The sequence below is a fragment of the Pongo abelii genome, chromosome 19 (assembly GCF_028885655.2).
Source record: "Pongo abelii isolate AG06213 chromosome 19, NHGRI_mPonAbe1-v2.0_pri, whole genome shotgun sequence".
Lineage (NCBI taxonomy): Eukaryota > Metazoa > Chordata > Mammalia > Primates > Hominidae > Pongo > Pongo abelii.
In genome coordinates, this window is record NC_072004.2 from 51,120,609 (window position 1) to 51,141,488 (window position 20,880).

At 41.3% G+C, this 20,880-nt stretch overlaps 1 protein-coding gene across 16 annotated transcripts in view; it reads right to left on the minus strand.

Moving 5' to 3' along the window:
- The window catches only part of LOC112131566 (ribosomal protein S6 kinase beta-1-like), a 252,973-nt gene that overhangs the window by 22,421 nt on the left and 209,672 nt on the right, over positions 1-20,880 (minus strand). For all 16 annotated transcript variants that reach the window (XR_010138269.1, XR_010138268.1, XM_063718661.1 and 13 more), the window contains 2 exons: positions 4,969-5,076; positions 3,769-3,846 (listed from right to left, as the gene is read on the minus strand). Coding sequence is in view for 14 of the 16 variants with exons in the window: in XM_063718661.1 (XP_063574731.1) it covers positions 3,769-3,846; positions 4,969-5,076 (186 nt within the window). In the remaining 2 variants the exon portion in view is untranslated. The remainder of the gene's footprint in view (positions 1-3,768; positions 3,847-4,968; positions 5,077-20,880) is intronic.

Here is a 20,880-nt window from a genome sequence, read left to right on the forward strand (position 1 = left end):
TGCACCTACAAGCCAAAGAATGACAAAGATTACCAGCAAACCACCAGATGCCAGGGGAGAGGCATGGAACATACAGTTTCTCACAGTAGTCAAAGAAACCAACTCTAACAACGTGATCTAGAGTTTCTAGTCTCCAGATCTACGAGATAATAAATTTCTGTTTTCTAAGAACCACGGTTTGTGGTACTTTGTTGCAGCAAGCCTAGCAAACGAATGCACACATATTCTATATTTTGAAGAAAAAATTCCCAGAGAATCATATTTAAAATAGTTAAATTAAGCAAAATAAAACAAACCAAAAAAAGTCCCAACTACCTGAAATATTTAATTGTCTTAGGTAACTGACTTAAGAATATCTAATGCAGTCAATTGCCACTGGTTTTAGTTCTTTAAAAGATAGTACAAAAATAAAAGATGCTTGGCTGGGTGCAGAAGCCCACACCTGTAATCCCAGCACTTTGAGAGGCTGAGGTGGGTGGATCACTTGAGTGCAGGAGTTCGAGACCAGCCTGGGCGACATGGCGAAACCCCGTTTCTACAAAAAATACAAAAAAATTAGCCAGGTATGGTGACACATGTCTGTAGTCGCAGATATTCGGGAAGCTGAGGTGGGAGAATCACCTGAGCCTGGGGAGGTCAAGGCTGCATTGAACTGTGATCGTGCTACTGCACTCCTTCCTGAGTGACAGAGTGAGACCTCGTCTCAAAATAAAATAAACAGGCCGGGCACGGTGGCTCACGCCTGTAATCGCAGCACTTTTGGAGGCCGAGGCGGACAGATCATGAGGTCAGGAAATCGAGACCATCCTGGCTAACACGGTGAAACCCCGTCTCTGCTAAAAATACAAAAAATTAGCCGGGAGTGGTGGCGGGCGCCTGTAGTCCCAGCTACTAGGGAGGCTGAGGCAGGAGAATGGCGTGAACCCGGGAGGCGGAGCTTGCAGTGAGCCGAGATCATGCCACTGCACTCCAGCCTGGGCGACAGAGCGAGACTCCATCTCAGAAAAAAAAAAAAAAATATATATATATATATATATATATATAAAATAAAATAAATAAAAAATAAAAACAAAGATGCTGAAGAGAGGATAAACCAGAGATCTTTGAACTGCTAATAAAAATAATGTTTCTGTCTGCTCTGAGATTTTTCTTTTCTTTCTTTCTTTTTTTTTTTCTTTTATTATTATTATTATTATACTTTAGGTTTTATGGTACATGTGCGCAATGTGCAGGTAAGTTACATATGTATACATGTGCCATGCTGGTGCGCTGCACCCACCAACTCATCATCTAGCATTAGGTATATCTCCCAATGCTATCCCTCCCCCCTCCCCCCACCCCACAACAGTCCCCGAAGTGTGATGTTCCCCTTCCTGTGTCCATGTGTTCTCATTGTTCAATTCCCACCTATGAGTGAGAATATACGGTGTTTGGTTTTTTGTTCTTGCGATAGTTTACTGAGAATGATGATTTCCAATTTCATCCATATCCCTACAAAGGACACGAACTCATCATTTTTTATGGCTGCATAGTATTCCATGGGGTATATGTGCCACATTTTCTTAATCCAGTCTATCATTGTTGGACATTTGGGTTGGTTCCAAGTCTTTGCTATTGTGAATAATGCGGCAATAAACATACGTGTGCATGTGTCTTTATAGCAGCATGATTTATAGTCCTTTGGGTATATACCCAGTAATGGGATGGCTGGGTCGAATGGAATTTCTAGTTCTAGATCCCTGAGGAATCGCCACACTGACTTCCACAAGGTGTTGGAAGTTCTGGCCAGGGCAATTAGGCAGGAGAAGGAAATCAAGGGTATTCAATTAGGAAAAGAGGAAGTCAAATTGTCCCTGTTTGCAGATGACATGATAGTATATCTAGAAAAGCCCATTGTCTCAGCCCAAAATCTCCTTAAGCTGATAAGCAACTTCAGCAAAGTCTCAGGATACAAAATCAATGTGCAAAAATCACAAGCATTCTTATACATCAATAACAGACAAACAGAGAGCCAAATCATGAGTGAACTCCCATTCACAGTTGCTTCAAAGAGAATAAAATACCTAGGAATCCAACTTACAAGGGATGTGAAAGACCTCTTCAAGGAGAACTACAAACCACTGCTCAAGGAAATAAAAGAGGATACAAACAAATGGAAGAACATTCCACGCTCATGGGTAGGAAGAATCAATATCATGAAAATGGCCATCCTTCCCAAGGTAATTTACAGATTCAATGCCATCCCCATCAAGCTACCAATGACTTTCTTCACAGAATTGGAGAAAACTACTTTAAAGTTCATATGGAACCAAAAAAGAGCCCGCATCGCCAAGTCAATCCTAAGCCAAAAGAACAAAGCTGGAGGCATCACACTACCTGACTTCAAACTATACTACAAGGCTACAGTAACCAAAACAGCATGGTACTGGTACCAAAACAGAGATATAGATCAATGGAACAGAACAGAGCCGTCAGAAATAATGCCACATATCTACAAGTATCTGATCTTTGACAAACCTGACAAAAACAAGAAATGGGAAAAGGATTCCCTATTTAATAAATGGTGCTGGGAAAACTGGCTAGCCATATGGAGAAAGCTGAAACTGGATCCCTTCCTTACACCTTATACAAAAATCAATTCAAGATGGATTAAAGACTTAAATGTTAGACCTAAAACCATAAAAACCCTAGAAGAAAACCTAGGCATTACCATTCAGGACATAGGCATGGGCAAGGACTTCATGTCTAAAACACCAAAAGCAATGGCAACAAAAGCCAAAATTGACAAATGGGATCTAATTAAACTAAAGAGCTTCTGCACAGCAAAAGAAACTACCATCAGAGTGAACAGGCAACCTACAAAATGGGAGAAAATTTTCACAACCTACTCATCTGACAAAGGGCTAATATCCAGAATCTACAATGAACTCCAACAAATTTACAAGAAAAAAACAAACAACCCCATCAAAAAGTGGGCGAAGGACATGAACAGACACTTCTCAAAAGAAGACATTTATGCAGCCAAAAAACACATGAAAAAATGCTCACCGTCACTGGCCATCAGAGAAATGCAAATCAAAACCACAATGAGATACCATCTCACACCAGTTAGAATGGCAATCATTAACAAGTCAGGAAACAACAGGTGCTGGAGAGGATGTGGAGAAATAGGAACACTTTTACACTGTTGGTGGGACTGTAAACTAGTTCTTTCTTTTTTTTTTTTTTTTTTTTTGAGACAGAGTCTTGCTCTGTCGCCCAGGCTGGGGTGCAGTGGCACAATCTCGGCTCACTGCAAGCTCCACCTCCCGGGTTCACGCCATTCTCCTGCTTCAGCCTCCAGAGCAGCTGGGACTACAGGCGCCCACCACCGCGCCTGGCTAATTGTTTGTATTTTTAGTAGAGACGGGGTTTCACTGTGTTAGCCAGGATGGTCTCGATCTCCTGACCCCGTGATCCGCCCGCCTCGGCCTCCCAAAGTGCTGGGATTACAGGCCTGAGCCACTGCGCCCGGCCGAGATTTTTCTTATTCTAAAACAATCTCAAGCGATCTTCCTGCCTCAGCCTGGCAAGTAGCTGGGACTTACAGGCACAAGCCACCACACCCAGCTAACTTTTAAATGTTTTGTAGAGATGGAGTCTTGTTACGTTGCCTATGCTGGTCTTGAACTCCTGGCTTCAAACAATCCTCCCACCTCGGCCCTTTAAAGTTTGGGGATTACAGGCGTGAGCCACTGCACCCAATTATACGCTTTCATGTATACTTACCAACAGAGGTTTAAAAGGGGGCTCCACCTTTTGAGCCAGAAGTTTTTCCCAGTTAATGTGTCTAAAGAATGGATGAGCCTAGGGAAAAACAGCAGAAAGAAAAGTTGAGGGGACTAGACTTTGCTGGATTGATAATCACCTTTTTGAAGTTACAAGTCACAAAATAAGCTAAACTTATAAGCAACTACATATAACCCTCAGAAATACATAAAACTAGCATTATCTTCCCCACAAAACAGCAAACATGCCAATCTCTACTTGCACTTCTCCAGCATCCCCAGGACCAGCTCACAGATGAGAAGCAGCATTTCTTTTCAGCAGCTTTAAAGAGGATAAAGAACCTTAGTCAAACTGATTTTTTTCCTTTTTAGACTTTGTTTGTCTACTTTGCCCTGAGAAAATATAGTTTATTGGCTGGGCACGGTGGCTCATGCCTATAATCTCAGCACTTTGGGAGGCTGAGGCAGGTGGATCACCTGAGGTTGGGAGTTCGAGACCAGCCTGGCCAACATGGTGAAACCCCTTCTCTACTAAAAATACAAAAATTAGCCAGGCATGATGGGGCATGCCTGTAATCCCAGCTACTAGGGAGACTGAGGCAGGAGAATCACTTGAACCTGGGAGGTGGAGGTTGCAGTGAACCAAGATCATGCCATTGTACTCCAGCCTGGACAATAGAGTAAGACTCCATTTAAAAAAAAAAAGAAAAGTAAAAAATATATAGTTTACTAATTACTATTGAAAAATTGTTTAAGGGCCTGTAATCCCAGCACTTTGAGAGGCCAAGGCAGGTGGATCACCTGAGGTCAGGTGTTCCAGACCAGCCTGACCAACATGGTAAAATCCTGTCTCTATTAAAAATACAAGAATTAGCTGGGCGTGGTGGTGGACGCCTGTAATCCCAGCTACTCGAGAGGCTGAGGCAGGAGAATTGCTTGGACCTGGGGGACTGAGGTTGCAGTGAGCCAAGATGGCACCACTGCACTCTAGCCTGGGCGACAGAGTGAGACTCCGTCTCAAAAAAAAAAAATTAAAAAAAAGAATATGAAAAGAAAGTCGTTAAACAAATCTGTACTTTGCCTTCAAAATTCAAAGACTCTTTTGGTTCCATATATATTATTCAAAATATACATTAAATTCTATCTAGTTAAATCCTAGTCATTGAATCTTACAGTGTCAGTGACCATTTAAGAACCTTACCTTTTTAAGCAGACCTCTGGCTTCTTGTGTGAGGTAGGGAGGCAAATTGAGTTTACATTTGAGGATGTTGTCAATTGTTTTCTTTCTATTCTCCCCAGTAAATGGGGGCTAAGAGTAGAAGACAAGTGAAAAATATTAGTATATATGAAACAAATTTTAAATAACAATATCTATTTCCTGAATTAGTTATGCATGGAGATCAGAAATGTATGCTGTGAAATGGGCTAACTGCTAAAGACCTTTATTTTGTTTTAGAAACAGGGTCTTGCTATGTTGTCAAGGCTAGATTCTATTAATAATCCTTAGCTCAAATGATCCTCCCACCTCAGCCTCCTGAGTAGCTTGGGCTACAGGCATGCACCACAGTGCCCGGCAGACGTGTAGTTTTTAAGCAACAGGACAGAGGAAGTAGCAGTGTCCTGGAAGGAAGCCTGTGTTTCCACCGTTAACTTGCTGTGTGATAATAAGTGAGCCATGTGATTTTATGCTTCAATTTCTCCATTTATAAAATAAGGGCATTATCTGTTCAACATCTATTTCACAGGCCTGCTATGACATAGATCATTTAAATGAAAATGTTTCTGAAAGTATGAGATCCCATATAATCATACAGCATTATTAGTGTTAAACTGCTAATAACAAATCTTTGGGCTTTGAAAACTCCACTGGTAACATTTTCAGAAAGCACAGGACAGGTCTCTTGCTACAGTGACTCAGCACAGACCATAATACACACAGCTTTTAACTGTGCACCTACTGCTCCAGTCAGCATGTCATACATGAATGCTCCCAAACTCCACCAATCCACAGCACGATTGTGGCCACTTCTCATCAAGATTTCAGGGGCCCTACAATGAGGAAAATAATATGTTTAAAAATGCACCCATTTGCATATCATCTGAATTAGAATTTTAAAAACAATATACAGAGTCAATGAGGCTACAGAAAACAGATACTATTCCTTAAAACAGGTAAAATTAGCTATTACCCCCAAACCAATTATGTTTAACATGCAGCTCACATGTATTTTATTGTTCCACAAAACATGTGTGTGACTGTTCCATCATGAATAGATTCTTTGCGTAGTCCAAAGTCTGTTAGTTTCACATGACCTACAATGAAAGATTACAGCATGATTATTCTCAGAATTCCAAGTATGTGCAGTATTTGAACATGTCATATAACACCTTAGTCTATGCTTCCATTTAACTTTCCTTGCCTCAAACTTTTCTTGCAGATGTCAAGAACAAGGTACCATCCATAAAATGGGATGCTAACTGTTTAAGGCTAGGGCAAAGTCACCTTTTGCCAATGATATAATCTCTCTAGTAAAGAGAAAATAAAGATAGAGAAAAAAGTGAAATAACCTGTTTAAGGCCCTAGCTTTAAGTATACGCAGAATCCTCTACCATCCTGAAAAAGAAAAATCCTGTTTTATGAAGTCTAGTTTAAGTACACAGACCCTAATAAAGATATTCTGTACCTTTTAAACAAAGGTGTGAGATAGTACTTCAAATATATAGCTTTTATCACAGTGAACTGCGAAGGGTTCTTAAAATGGTCTCAGAAAGTCACTATAACAAGGTAGCTCATTCTACCCAATGCTGCTAATTAGGGGAAAGAAATAAAATTGCTAGATAGTATGAATCAATCATTGCTGATCCAGAAAGTAAAAAACTTACCACCTTATACAAAGATCGTTTCAGTTCAAGTTTAGTTTTCTTTACTGGACTGTCATAACAAGTGGTTCAACAGTCTCAGGGACTCTAGTATTTGAGGTTCATTTCACAGAAAAGGCACAATGACCTATTGATTCAAATGTAAACATATACTACACTCTGATACAGAATAAGTATGGCCTTTATTTTCACAGAACAATCTGATACACTCAACCTTATAAATCAAAGAAGTTAACTATTCTTCACTCCCCTATTCTATCCTGTGACTTAGAATTCACATCAGAATCCAGGTTTTGGGGAGTGAGGAGGTGTTGATGAGAGGAAGGAAGAGACACTGATTCCCTTGATATATTCAGTTAAGTATATCATTTCTCCTTAAAAAAAAAAAGGTGGGTGGAGGAGTATAATCTGGAATGTTTATATGAGCCCCAGTTGTTCATACATCATTTTCTAAGAGTTTGAAACAATTAACTACCTCATGGATTATTCTGTAGACATCTAAGGATTAGCAGCTGCTACCACTTTCTAGATACCCTGGGTCAGCTGGTTGCTCCTTTGGGGTACGAGTGAATTGCCAAGTCTACCCACAGCCCAGATTAGCATAAGTTGAGCTGTCTGTAGCAGCATGCAGTTGTAGTCAAGGCTCACTATGCTATATCTATAGCTGTAAAGACTATTAGTCTCTCTGATGTTTATGTTTGTTGTTGCAAACAAACAGCAAGAATAAACTGATTCTGGCAGTGGGGGAGGTGGGTTATGCCTGTCATCCCAGCAATTTGGGAAGCCAAGGCAGGCAGATCAACTGAGCTCAGGAGTTTGAGACCACCCTGGGCAACATGATGAAACCCCATTTCTACAAAAAATACCAAAAATTAGCCAGGCGTGGTGGTGTGCCACAGTGGCCCCAGCTACTTGAGGGGCTGGGGTGGGAGGATCACTTGAGCCTGGGAGGTGGAGGTTGCAGTGAGCTATAATCATGCCACTGTATTCCAGCCTGGGTGACAGAGTGAGACCCCCATCTCAAAAAAAAAAAGAGTAACCTGATGCGTACTAAACATCATATTCCCAAAGTTTTATCAAATACTTTGGTTCAATTGCAATCCTTTTTCCAGCATTAATAAAACCTACTGTAAGAAGCATAGCTTCTAAAATTTGCATATTTTCTTTTTCTTTCTTTCTTTTTTTTTTTTTTTTTTTTGAGATGGAGTCTCCCTCTGTCACCCAGGCTGGAGTGCAATGTTGTGATATTGGCTCACTGCAACTTTCGCCTCCTGGGTTCAGGCGATTCTCCCACCTCAGCCTCCTGAGTAGCAGGGATTACAGGCACCCACCATCATGCCCGGCTACTATTTTTTTTTTTTGTATTTTTGTAGAGATGGGGTTTCACCATGTTGGCCAGGCATCTTGAACTCCTGACCTCAGGTGATCCGCCTGCCTCAGCTTCCCAAAGTGCTGGGATTACAGGTGTGAGCCACTGTGCCCAGCCAATATTTACATATTCTCATTATTAAAACTCAACTTGTATAATTAAGATTCACTTTTCAATTTAAGTAACAAGCCAAAATTAATGTTTACACTGGCTTTTACAGTCGAAAACATTACACAACATTTGATGTAAGGATTCCAAAAACATGAAAAACTATAAAGAGTAAGGATTAAACTAAAAAAGGCAGTTGAGCGACTATTACCCTCAACTTCTGTTACTCTCACCAAGCGTAATTACCTAAAGACTTAAAACATCACCAAGTACTATGATGCCATGAATTCTGAGGGAGGAAATATACAAAATAGAGAGATGAGTATGGGGCTTTGAAAATGGCCATGACCTGTGTGGGAGGATTTTAAGATGATTATTTACATAGAATTGTTTACGGTATGTCTCCACCTTGGTGATTAAGCATGATATTCTCCGGCTTCAGGTCTCTGTAGATGATCCCCTTTTGACGTAAATGCCCCAAAGCCATGGAGATTTCTGCCAAGTAAAAGCTGGAAACAAAAGTGATTTAATAAAATTAAAAAGAGTGCAATCTATCCAAAGCAGTTTATGTATGGAGCAAAATTCCTGGAAAGAAACAGACATGCACCAAAGACCAAATTAGTGGGGTAGGGGGATGTATGGGAAAAAGAGATAGCATAGGATGCTGCCAAAAGGCATGGGGACATTTATGTTTCACTCATTTTAGTGAAACTATGAAGTGCTTTATTTGCCCTTAGAACATACTGCTAAAATTGCAAAGATGTCCGGAATATGCTAAACGGCCATTGGTCATGTTTTGTTCTGTCTGTGTAGGAATTAAGCTAATAGTCAATCATTTCAAAGCAAATTTCTCCCATCCACCCTCAACTTTAAAATCCCATAGGAAATAGGAACTTAATTATTCTCAGAGATCGTCTTGATTTCAAAAGGTGTCTTATAACCTGACCCTCAGAAGCCCACTCATCCCTTACTTAATACAGCTACATATTTATAGACAGCTTAGGCCCACAGTACCTGCCCTCCCTCCTGTCAGCCAGCCCACAACTATAAACTGTGTGACACTCAAATTTATCTACCTCAAAAGAATAAAGGGCTGAATCAACCCTGTCTGGATTCGAAAAGCACAAGGCGCTGCAATACTGGCTGCATAACAATGTTGCAATCCTGCAGATTACTCCAGGATGGAGAGGGTGTGTCCCAGAGGACTGAGGCAGTTTCACAGCCAGCACGACCACAAACACAGCCTCCAACACGGCTCAGTGAGCCTCCTCCAAAAAAGGGCACTTCATCTCTAAGGCTCTGAAATGCAGCTTCTGCGTTAGAAAAGGCCTGAAATTAAACAATGGAATGCAGTTTTGGTAATTAAGGTAGAAAAAAACATTTAAGTGTTGTTTTCTATTAAATTAATGTGTAGGACAAACTGATTTATTATGACCCAATATTGTTGCTTCACAAAAGGATGTGCATATTTTTAATTTGAAGCAGATGACATGTTTAGAAATAGGAGGGTAAATCCCATCCTGACTATATAATCAATCCACAGATGATATGCCCCGGCTTATCACCTCCCTAAGACTGCACCTTGAGAAATAGAAAGCCTAAAAAAAGAGATGATTTCTGATAATTTCCATTGCTCCACACATAAAGGTTCACTGGAAAACCACACTCACCCACAGCCAAGGCAGGCAGCTTACCAATTCAAGGAAAGAAAGCAGCAATGAGAATGGTTCTGTTAGGAGCAACTGGTGTGAAGAGCGTTCCACTCAAGCCTAAGGGCAAAGGAATGATGTGACCTCCATAGCTGCCCAGTCCCAAAACTTCTTCTCCCCCTTGAGGTCCTGAGTGAGTGACTGGCTCCAGCTCAATTTACTGAATCATGTGGCTGCCCATAGTGGGAATGGGGCTTTGCTTGTAATTACCTGAATCTATGCAACCACAAAAAGTTCACTTACCAGGCAGTGTCTTCCATAAATATTCCCTCTCTTTCTAACTGCATAAATAGCTCTCCTCCTATAAAAAAAGAAAAAAACATTAGAAATAAAACAATATGGCCAGGCGCAGTGGCTCACGCCTGTAATCCCAGCACTTTGGGAGGCCGAGGTGGGCAGATCACGAGGTCAGGAGGTGGAGACCACGGTGAAACCCCGTCTCTACTAAAAATACAAAAAATTAGCCGGGCGTGGTGGCGGGTGCCTGTAGTCCCAGCTACTGGGGAGGCTGAGGCAGGAGAATTGTGGGAACCCAGGAGGTGGAGCTTGCAGTGTGCCGAGATCGTGCCACTGCACTTAAGCCTGGGTGACAGAGCGAGACTCCATCTCAAAAAAAAAAAAAGGAAAAAAAAAGAAATAAAACAATATTTATTTCCAACCCACTTCTAATAAGAGAGTTTGTGCTTTCCTTCTAACCATAATTAAAAGACATCATCCCCTTAAAAATGAAAAACAAATCCTAAAAATTATAGGTTTTAAAACTAAGTCCTCACGATTCTATTATTAGTAGCATTCTTATTCTTCTGTAACACACATGTGTTCAAAAACTAGAACCGGCTTGGAATTCCAGGTGTTATATCGACAAACTTTGAAATATTTGTAGATTCCAGATGTGAGGTTTAAACAAAAAATCTTGATTAAAGACCCTTTAACATTTTACCCATAAGTAGAAAAATGATAGTCTACAATTAAATCACCCTCCCTAATTTTAGTGAATGCTCATATTTTGTATTTTCAGAACCCTTAAATAAACAGAATGAACCTGGCAGTGGCCTAGTAAAAAACATGGCACAATTTGAGTATCAAAATAAATAATGATAATGAAAGGTTACATCACATTGAATGATATCAGAATCCCCAAGTCCACAATGAGATAAATAAATGAATACATAAATTTTTTAAATGGGGAAGAAGAGAAAGTTCCTTATTACAGCAGAATGCCAAGTAATAAATGAAGAAGGCATGATGGAGTAAGAAAAGTTACTTGGCAAACATCACAACTAATTGTTGCAGGCAAGAATCAATGGATGTCAAAACTGAATGTGGGCCGGGCGCAGTGGCTCACGCCTGTAATCCCAGCACTTTGGGAGGCCAAGGCAGGCAGATCACCTGAGGTCAGGGGTTCAAGACCAGCCTGGCCATCATGGCAAAACCCCATCTCTACTAAAACTAAAAAAATTAGCTGGGTGTGGTGGTGCCTGCCTGTCATCCCAGCTACCTGGGAGGCTGAGGCAGGAGAATCACTTGAACCTGGGAGTTATAGGTTGCAGTGAGCTGAGATCCCACCACTGCAATCCAGCCTGGGTGACAGAGTGAGACTCCATCTCAGAAAACAACAACAACAACAACAACAACAACAAAAGTGAACATGAAAGTCTGATGGAAGATAGTTAAATAATCTCAAAGTATCTCCTCAAAAGATACTTATTAATTACAAAGGCAAAAATGTCACCAGGGAAAAAATCGGCAGACACCACTTTATACATGTGACCGAAGTTAACATCACAAGTAATAAGACAAAGATATAAATATCATGTACCTCTTAATCTGATGCATTAAGGGGACACAATGTCACTTCAGTGGTTCTGCCAAAATTGCATAACCTGAATCTAATACTAAGGAAACATCAGCTAAACCCAAAGCATTCTACAAACTCACTGGCCTGTGCTAATCAAAAATATCAACATCGTGAAAGTCAAAGAAAGACTGAGGAAATGTTCCAGATTAAAGGAAACTAAGGAGAGTTATAATTGCATCAATGTCAACTTCCTATTTCTGATCATTTTAGTATAGTTATGTAAGACACTGTCCTTGATTTTGGAAAATATACACTGAATAGGCTGGGTGCAGTGGCTCACACCTGTCATCCCAGCACTTTGGGAGGCTGAGGCGGGCAGATCACCTAAGGTCAGGAGTTCGAGACCAGCCTGGTCAACGTGGTGAAACCCTATCTCTACTAAAAATACAAAAATTAGCCGGGCGTGGTGGTGGATGCGTGTAATCCCAGCTACTCGACAGGCAGAAGTTGTAGTGAGCCCGAGATTGCGCCACTGCACTCCAGTCTGGGCGACAGAGTGATACTCCATCTCAAACAAACAAAAAAGAAAATAAAGAAAACATACACTGAAATTTTAGGGGTAAAGGGAAATCATGTCTGTAACACTCTCTTAAACAGTTCAAAAAATTATGTATGTGTGCGTGTATATATGTATACACATATATACATATACATAGAAGGATAAAACAAAATAAATGTGGTGAAATGGTGACATTTGGGGAATCCAGGTGAGAGATATATAGGAATTCTTTTTTTTTTCGTGACTGAGTCTCGCTCTGTTGCCCAGGTTGGAGTGTAGTGGTGCGATCTTTGCTCGCCACAACCTCCGCCTCCCGGGTTCAAGCAATTCTCCTGCCTCAGCCTCCCGAGTAGCTGGGATTACAGGAGCACACCACCATGCCCAGCTAACTTTTCTATTTTTAGTAGAGACAGAGTTTCACTATGTTGGCCAGACTGGTCTCAAACTCCTGACCTCATGATCCACCTTCCTTGGCCTCCCAAAGTGCTAGGATTACAGGCATGAGCCACTGAGCCTGGCATAGGAATTCTTTATACTACTCTTAAAACTTTTTAAGTATGAAATTATGTTAAAATAAAGTTTTTCTAGGACGGCATGGTGGCTCACACCTGTAATCTCAGCACTTGGGAAGGCCAAGGCGGGCAGATCACCAGAGGTCAGGAGTTCAAGACCCGCCTGGCCAACATGGTGAAAGCCCAGCTCTACTGAAAATACAAAAACATAGCCTGGTGTGGTGGCGCATGCCTGTAATCACAGCTAAATGGGAGGCCCAGGCAGGAGAATTGCTTGAACCTGGGAGGCGGAGGTTGTGATGAGCTGAGGTCACGCCTCTGTGCTCCAGCCTGGGCAAGAAGAGTAAAACTCCATCTTCACAAAAAAAAAAAAAAAAAAAATTTTCCAATGGCAATACTCACAAAAAAGTTGCTTCATTCTGCACCTTTCTGTTCCATGTTACATGTTACTGCAAAATCTTTCTCAGAGAACTGAACTGTGTTTGCTAGAAATAGACACCTGTGACTGGGTGCAGTGGCTTACACCTGTAATCCCAGCACTTTGGGAGACTGAGTCAGGTGGATCACTTGAGATCAGGAGTTCGAGACCAGCCTGACCAACATGGCAAAACCCCATCTTTACTAAAAATACAAAAATTAGCTGGGCGTGGTGGCATATGCCTGTAATCCCAGCTACTCAGGAGGCTGAGGCAGGAGAATCACTTGAATCCCAGGAGGCAGAGGTTGCAGTGACCCAAGATCACACCATTGCGCTCCAGCCTGTGTGACAAGAGCAAAACTCCACCTCAAAAAAAACAAGAGATACCTGTGATCTAGAAATGATATGGAAGCAACAAGTTCCTACGAGGTGGTAGGCCCTGGAAAATGTGGATGATTTCCATTATAAGCTATATACCCCATCACAAAGGCTACATTAAACTAAAAACTCATGTTTAAAGACTCAATTCCAAAAATAGTCAGTATGTTAAATAATCCTCTCAATTATTTAAATTACAGTATCTTACCCCAGTACAATTTGATGGCTCTGCATCACTTAGGTATTTGTTTTTCTGTTAAGTGACTGATTATGAAGGAATTAAAATACAATTTGATAGATGAGGGAAAAAATCTTCAGTTTCCTCTATATTTGTCTGCCAATAGAAACATTTGGTCACATCTGAATTTTGTACTTCAGTGTACTCATCAATTTTAAGCACTATTTGATCATAATGGGAAAAAGTATTTTTCCATTGAAAAATAACATTTTGAACCAGTTTCTGGAGCAAATGCAAATAATTACACCAAACTCTGTGTACTGACCACTGAGATACTCAAGCATGAGGCAGAGTTTTCCACCAGTCTGAAAGGCATCAGTTAAATCCACAATGAAGGGATGCCTTACTTCCTCCAGAATATTCCGTTCTGCTTTTGTATGAGCTGTATCTTTAGCATTTCTTACTATCATTGCCTAAAGGAAAAGAGATGATCTATAAGAACAAAATAGTGAACATTTTTATTCTATAGTAACTGGAAAATCCATTTTGTGTTTTTCTTGCCAATATTGAACTATTAACCATAGTTCCCACTAGAAGCTGAGATGGGGTAATGGAAAACATTCACTTTATGTATGCCTCTGTGCAGTTTGGATTTTTCGCAGTGAACATGTAAATCAATACCAAAGAGACTTTTTAAAAAGAGATCTGTAATCAGATGAAGTTTATTCATATATTCACGAACTATTGAGTGTCTACCATGCTCCAGGCTGTGCCAAGAAAGCAGAATAGAAGGAATGCCCTGTCCCTAGGAGCCCAAAGTCTCAGGGAAAAAAGACAAGTCAACGTAGGGAAGTGCAGGACGGTAAGGGTAAACAGGGGAACTACATCTGACCTAGCAAAAAGTCTTGCTTGATAGTTATTAAAATGAAATGTGGCCTGGACGCGTTGGCTCATGTCTGTAATCCCAGCACTTAGGTGGGCAGAGGCAGGAGGATCGCTTGAGCCCAGGAGTTCAGAGATCTGCCTGGTAACAAGCATGACCCCATTCTCCACAAAAATGGTAAAAAAAAAAGAAAAAAAAGAAACAAAGAAAGCAGGAAATGTAGAAGGTAAAAAAAGGCATTCCAGTGCAAAAGAGGCTTGATAGGACAGGATATGTCTGGGGAATCTACAGGTAGTTCACTATGGTTAGAAGTGGTTAGAGATTAGGCTAGAGAAGTAGGTAGAGGCCAGGAAACGGAAGGTCTGGACAAAGGAAGGTCTGGGTGAAATGAACAAATATTTGGCTTTATGACAGACAGGTCTATTAGCAGTAGGGAGTATTAGGAGAGAAATAAGGCTAGTTAGGAGGCTAGTATAATAAACCAACTAAGAAGATCTATAAGAAAATGAAGGTAGAAAAAAATGAAAGGCTAAGAATACATAATTTGCATTTGCTGACAAACTAGATATGAGAGGAAATGATGATACCTTTATTTCTGCATAAGTAATAGGGCAGATAACAGTGCCATTCAATACCGGCAAATGAAAGTGAAAAAGTTTTGGGAAAACGATGCCCTGTTTTAGACATGCCAGGTATAAGTTCCAGGAAGTTACCCCGATGGTACATCTCCATAAGTAATATGGAAAGCAAACACACAGGTTATTGGTTGCAACATTATCTGGGAAAGTGAAACACTGGAAACAGCCTAAATGCTCGGACATAAGATATTGGCCCCAAACCTATGGAATCTAAACAAAGCTATAAAAATAAGAAAAATCTCTATAAAAACAAGATACAGAAGAGTATTTAAAAGTACAACAGCATGGATACTATGCTATCTTTTGTACAAGAAAGGGGAAATGAGAATATATATATAATATGTATCTGCTTATACCTGCAAAAATGAAGACAACTAAGATAAACTAAAAGCTAACGATAATGGAAGGGAAGGACAAGAAATAAGACTTTTCAGTATACCTTCTGAGTAAAACCTCAACGGTTTTATCATCCATTTTTTTCTTTCCTAAATCAAATATTACTGCAATTATAAAATGTAGATTTTTCCTTTTGAACCATATTAATGTTTAATATATTCCAAAACTAAAATAAAATCAACAAGGATGAGGGGTGAGAAGTATAACTGAATACAATAGGAATACATAAATTTAATTGACTATTACACCAATAACTTTACCACAGAAAGAGAAAGAGAAAAAAGATATAAGAGAAAAAGGTTTTTTTTTTAGACAGAATCTCACTCTGTCACCCAGGCTGCAGTGCAGTGGCGTGGTCTCGGCTCACTGCAACCTCCACCTCCCAGGTTCAAGCGATTCTCCTGCCTCAGCCTCCCAAGTAGCTGGGACTACAGGTGCCCGCCACCATGCCCAGCTAATTTTTGTATTTTTAGTAGAGCTGGGGTTTCACCATGTTGGCCAGGCTGGTTTCGAACTCCTGACCTCATGATCTGCCCACCTTGGCCTCCCAAAGTGCTGGGATTACAGGCGTGAGCCACTGCGCCCAGTAAGAAAAAGATACTTAAGTAATTTTAGACTGCACACCCTTAGTGGCCTCTATGTAAGCACACAAAAACTTGCAAAGAAATATTAAATCAAACTTAGTAGGCTTGTAGGTGTAAACACTATTGGTACTCTAATTTTCATTATGCATATATTGTACAACCGAACAAATGACTGCATTTATTTATGTTGTTACCAGAGTTCTCACTGTAGAAAAAAAGGATATCCAAATATGAACTGAAAGAAGAATGTGGCCAGGCGCGGTGGCTCACGCTTGTAATCCCAGCACTTTGGGAGGCTGAGGCGGGTGGATCACAAGGTCAGGAGTTCAAGACCAGCCTGGCCAAGATGATGAAATCCCGTGTCTACTAAAAATACAAAAATTTTCTGGGCATGGTGGCAGGCATCTGTAATCCCAGGTACTCAGGAGGCGGAGGCAGAGACTTGCTTGAACCCCGGAGGTGGAGGCTGCAGTGATCTGAGGTCGCACCACTGCACTCCAGCCTGGGGGACAGATAGAGACTCCATCTCAAAAATAAAAAAATAAAAATAAAGAAGAAGAATGCTATGGAATTCGACTAGAATTAGGGCTAACAATATGAAGCACTTTGGGAAGCCAAGGCAGGTGGATCACCATGTTGGCCAGGAGCTTGAGACCAGCCTGCCCAACATGGTGAAACCTCATCTTTACTAAAAATACAAGAATTAGCCAGGTATGGTGGTGAGCACCTGTACTCCCAGTTACTCCAGAGGCTGAGGAACGAGAATCACTGGAACCCGGGAAGCAGAGGTTGCAGTGAGCTGAGGCAGCCTAGGGTCCAAGGCTGTGGTGAGCCATGATCATGCCATTGCACTCAAGCCTGGGCAACAGAGGAAGACCCTGTCTCAAAAAATAAAGAAAGAAAAAAAATAAAAGGGCCAGGTGCAGTGGCTCACACCTGTAATCCCAGCATTTTAGGAGGCTGAGGCGGGCAGATCATGAGGTCAGGAGTTCAAGACCAGCCTGGCCAACACAGTGAAACCCCATCTCTACTAAAAATATAAAAATCAGCCGAGTGTGGTGGCACGTACCTGTAATCCCAGCTACTCAGGAGGTTGAGGCAGGAGAATTGCTTGAACCTGGGAGGTGGAGGTTGCAGTGAGCCAAGACCACATCATTGCACTCCAGCCTGGGCAACAGAGTGAACCTCCATCTCAAAAGAAAAAAAATGTAAAAAGGGAGTATAGGGCCAGGCGCGGTGGCTCACGCCTGTAATCCCAGCACTTTGGGAGGCCGAGGTGGCTGGATCATGGGGTCAAGAGATCAAGACCATCCTGGCCAACATGGTGTGACCCCATCTCTACTAAAAATACAAAAAATTAGCTGGACACAGTGGCGAATCCCTGTAGTCCCAGCTACTCTGGAGGCTGAGACAGGAGGATCGCCTGAACCTGGAAGGCGGAAGTTGCAGTGAGCTGAGATCATACCACTGCACTCCAGCCTGGTGACAAAGTGAGACTTCGTCTCAAAAAAAAAAAAGGAGTATAAAAAAATCTTTACAGAAGAATGACAATATAGAAAAAATACAGAAAAAATAGAAAAGTCTCCATTTTCTAATCACTATAGTAATATTTGATTTGGGCAAGGGGCAATCCAGATGCAACCATTAAGTAAAGATTATTATGGGACAGAATATTCACACTGTTTCTATCATTCCATAGATCACTTGTTAATTACAAAAGGAAAAAGAGGCCGGGAATGAAGGCTCACGTCTGTAATCCCAACACTTTGGGAGGCCAAGGAGGTTGGATCACTTTAGGTCAGGAGTTTGAGATCAGCCTGGCCGACATGGCAAAACCCCATCTCTACTACAATTACAAAAATTAGGCAGGCATGGTAGCAGGCACCTGTAATCCCAGCTACTTGGGGGGCTGAGGCAGGAGAATCGCTTGAACCCAGGAGGTGGAGGTTGCAGTCAGCCAAGATTGTGCCACTGCATTCCAGCCTGGGTGACAGAGTGAGACTCATTCTCAAAAAAAAAAAAAAAAAAAAAAAAAAAGCCCTTATTCTTAGCAGACATATAGAAGAAATTAGGGGTAAAGTGCTATGAAATCTGCAGTTAACTCTCAAATTGTAGAGGGAGAAAATTTATTAAAGTTAAAAAACATGAATATTCATAGATATACATATATGTGGGGGCAGGTAGAAAGGGAGGGACACAAAGACAAAGAAAATATGGCAAAATGGTAACAACTGGTGATCACTGAACTATTCTTGCAACTCCGAAAAGTTTAAAAAATTTCAAAGGTATGTTATTTTTGAACTGCTCAGGAGGTTTATATTTTTGAGTTTTTAAAATATGCAATGAATTGTGAGGAAGTCTGAGAAGCCACAGACTTAAGAGATAAGACGAAAAATAAGGAAACTAGAATCACAGTAATAAGAGGAACAGAGTTTCAAAATGCTGTGGTCAGTCAGTAGCTTCAATGCAGAAGAAAGTTAAATTAAGGACCAACTCAGTAAAGACAACTGGATTCAGCAACTGGGAAGTCAGTGATGACCTAGGGTACAGGAGCTTCATTGAAATAGTAGAGTTGGGCCACACGTGGCCCACACCGATAATCCAGTAGTTTGGGAGGCCGAGGTAGGTGGATCTCTTGAGGCCAGGAATTCAAGACCAGCCTGTCCAACATGGTGAAAGCCCATCTCTACTAAAAATACAAAAATTAACCCGATACAGTGGCGCACCCCTGTAATCCCAGCTACTCAGGGGGCTGAGGCATGAGAACTGCCTGAACCTGGAAGGCAGAGGCTGCAGTGAGCTGAGATAGGGCCACTGCACTCCAGCCTGGGTGACAGGGGAAGGCTCTGTCTAAAAAACAAAAAATAGGCTGGGCGTGGTGGCTCATGCCTGTAATCCCAGCACTTTGGGAGGCCGAGGCTGGTGGATCACGAGGTCAGGAGATCGAGACCATCCTGGCTAACATGGTGAAACCCCGTCTCTACTAAAAATACAAAAAAATTAGCTGGGCGTGGTGGCAGGCGCCTGTGGTCCCAGCTCCTCGGGAGGCTGAGACAGGAGAATGGCGTGAACCCGGGAGGTGGAGGTTGCAGTGAGCTGAGATTATGCCACTGCACTCCAGCCTTGGTGACAAAGTGAGACTCCCTCTCAAAAAAAAAAAAAAAAAAAAGTAAACTGGGTATGTGCCTTAAGAGGTGGCGTACATTTTCAGCATTATACATGAATATAAATGAGTGGCAATAGTTACTTTAGTCCACAGATTTTTGGTATCTTAACTAGTTCTTGATCTCTTCCCCTAAAGGGATTGCCTGTTGAATGTTGTTAGGAATATAAGTACTGAAGGCAAACTGCCTGGGTTTGAATTTTGTGCTGTCCCTTGCACCCTGCCTGGCTTGAAATCCTAGCTCTGCTTATTAAGTTCTTTCAAGGGGATGATCTTTCAGCTAATGTCTTAGCTTCTGTTTTCCCAAGTAAATGGACACAATAGTTGCTACCTTGTGAAATATTCATGTAATTGACCAGTGTTTACCGAGAAGCATCGGTGTTTAATTTCAGTCATTGGTGATTCTTCCGCTGGACTGTGAGGGAGTGTTGGGGTGGGGGGTGGTGTGTGTGTGTGTGTAGCACTTAATTGCGTGCGGAAAGGAAAAGATACATTTGCTAACGGAGAGGCAGTAATTGCGTGCGGAAAGGAAAAGATACATTTGCTAACTGAGAGGCAGTAATTGCGTGCGGAAAGGAAAAGATACTTTTGCTAACGGGAGAGGCAGCTTTTCTCTGCTTTTGTGTCAAAAGGGAGGAAGGGAGTTTGGAGAGGGAAACGAATTCTCTGTAACACTAAGCTCTCTTCCACAAAAACAGAGGTACATAGAATGTGTAATAATTTACAGAATTTCTAGACTTCAACGATCTGATTTTTTTAAATTTATTTTTATTTTTTCAGGTTGAGACTGAGCTAAAGTTAATCTGTGGCAATGTTCTGGATGTACTGGACAAACACCTCATTCCAGCAGCTACCACTGGCAAGTCCAAGGTTTTCTATTATGAAATGTAGGTTCTATACTAAAAATTAACAAGTGTACTTCAATAAATTTAAACATTCTCAGGAATAATTGGCTTTGTTTCTTTTTTTCTTAGACATTTCATATTATTTTCCTTATTAAATATAATCAAAAATCGCACAGAAATTAACTGAGGGGCCTCTAAATATCAACAAAATTATCACTTGATACACTGGAATTAAATAAGCAAATGATTCTAAGAAATGGTACAAGTGTATTAATCATAAAATTTCTACATGAAACATTCAGCCATTCTAGACCATTTCTGTCTGTGCAGACTCATCTTTTCCTGTTCTTTGCAAAGCCCAGCTAGAGCCAGCAAGTTCCTCCCAATGGGTTTTTCCCATCTCTGGTTGCTTGGCTGGCTGGGCTTCCTCTACAAACCCCCTTCCTTTCCCCTAAGCAGGGCCCGGTGTCCCCATCCTGCGGAGTTGAGCTCATGAGGGCATCTGACCAGGACTAGGTATTCCTGGTGCTATTGTCATTGTCCTGTTTCATGTGGGAACATGGCTGCTGGCTCTACAGAGATTTGGCAGGTAGCAAGGAGGTTTCTTTTCAAATCTTCTTTTGGAAGTCAGACTTGGTGAGGATCTTATGCCCACCTTTTCCTAGCTCTGTGGTGTCAGGCAAAGTCTCAGTTTC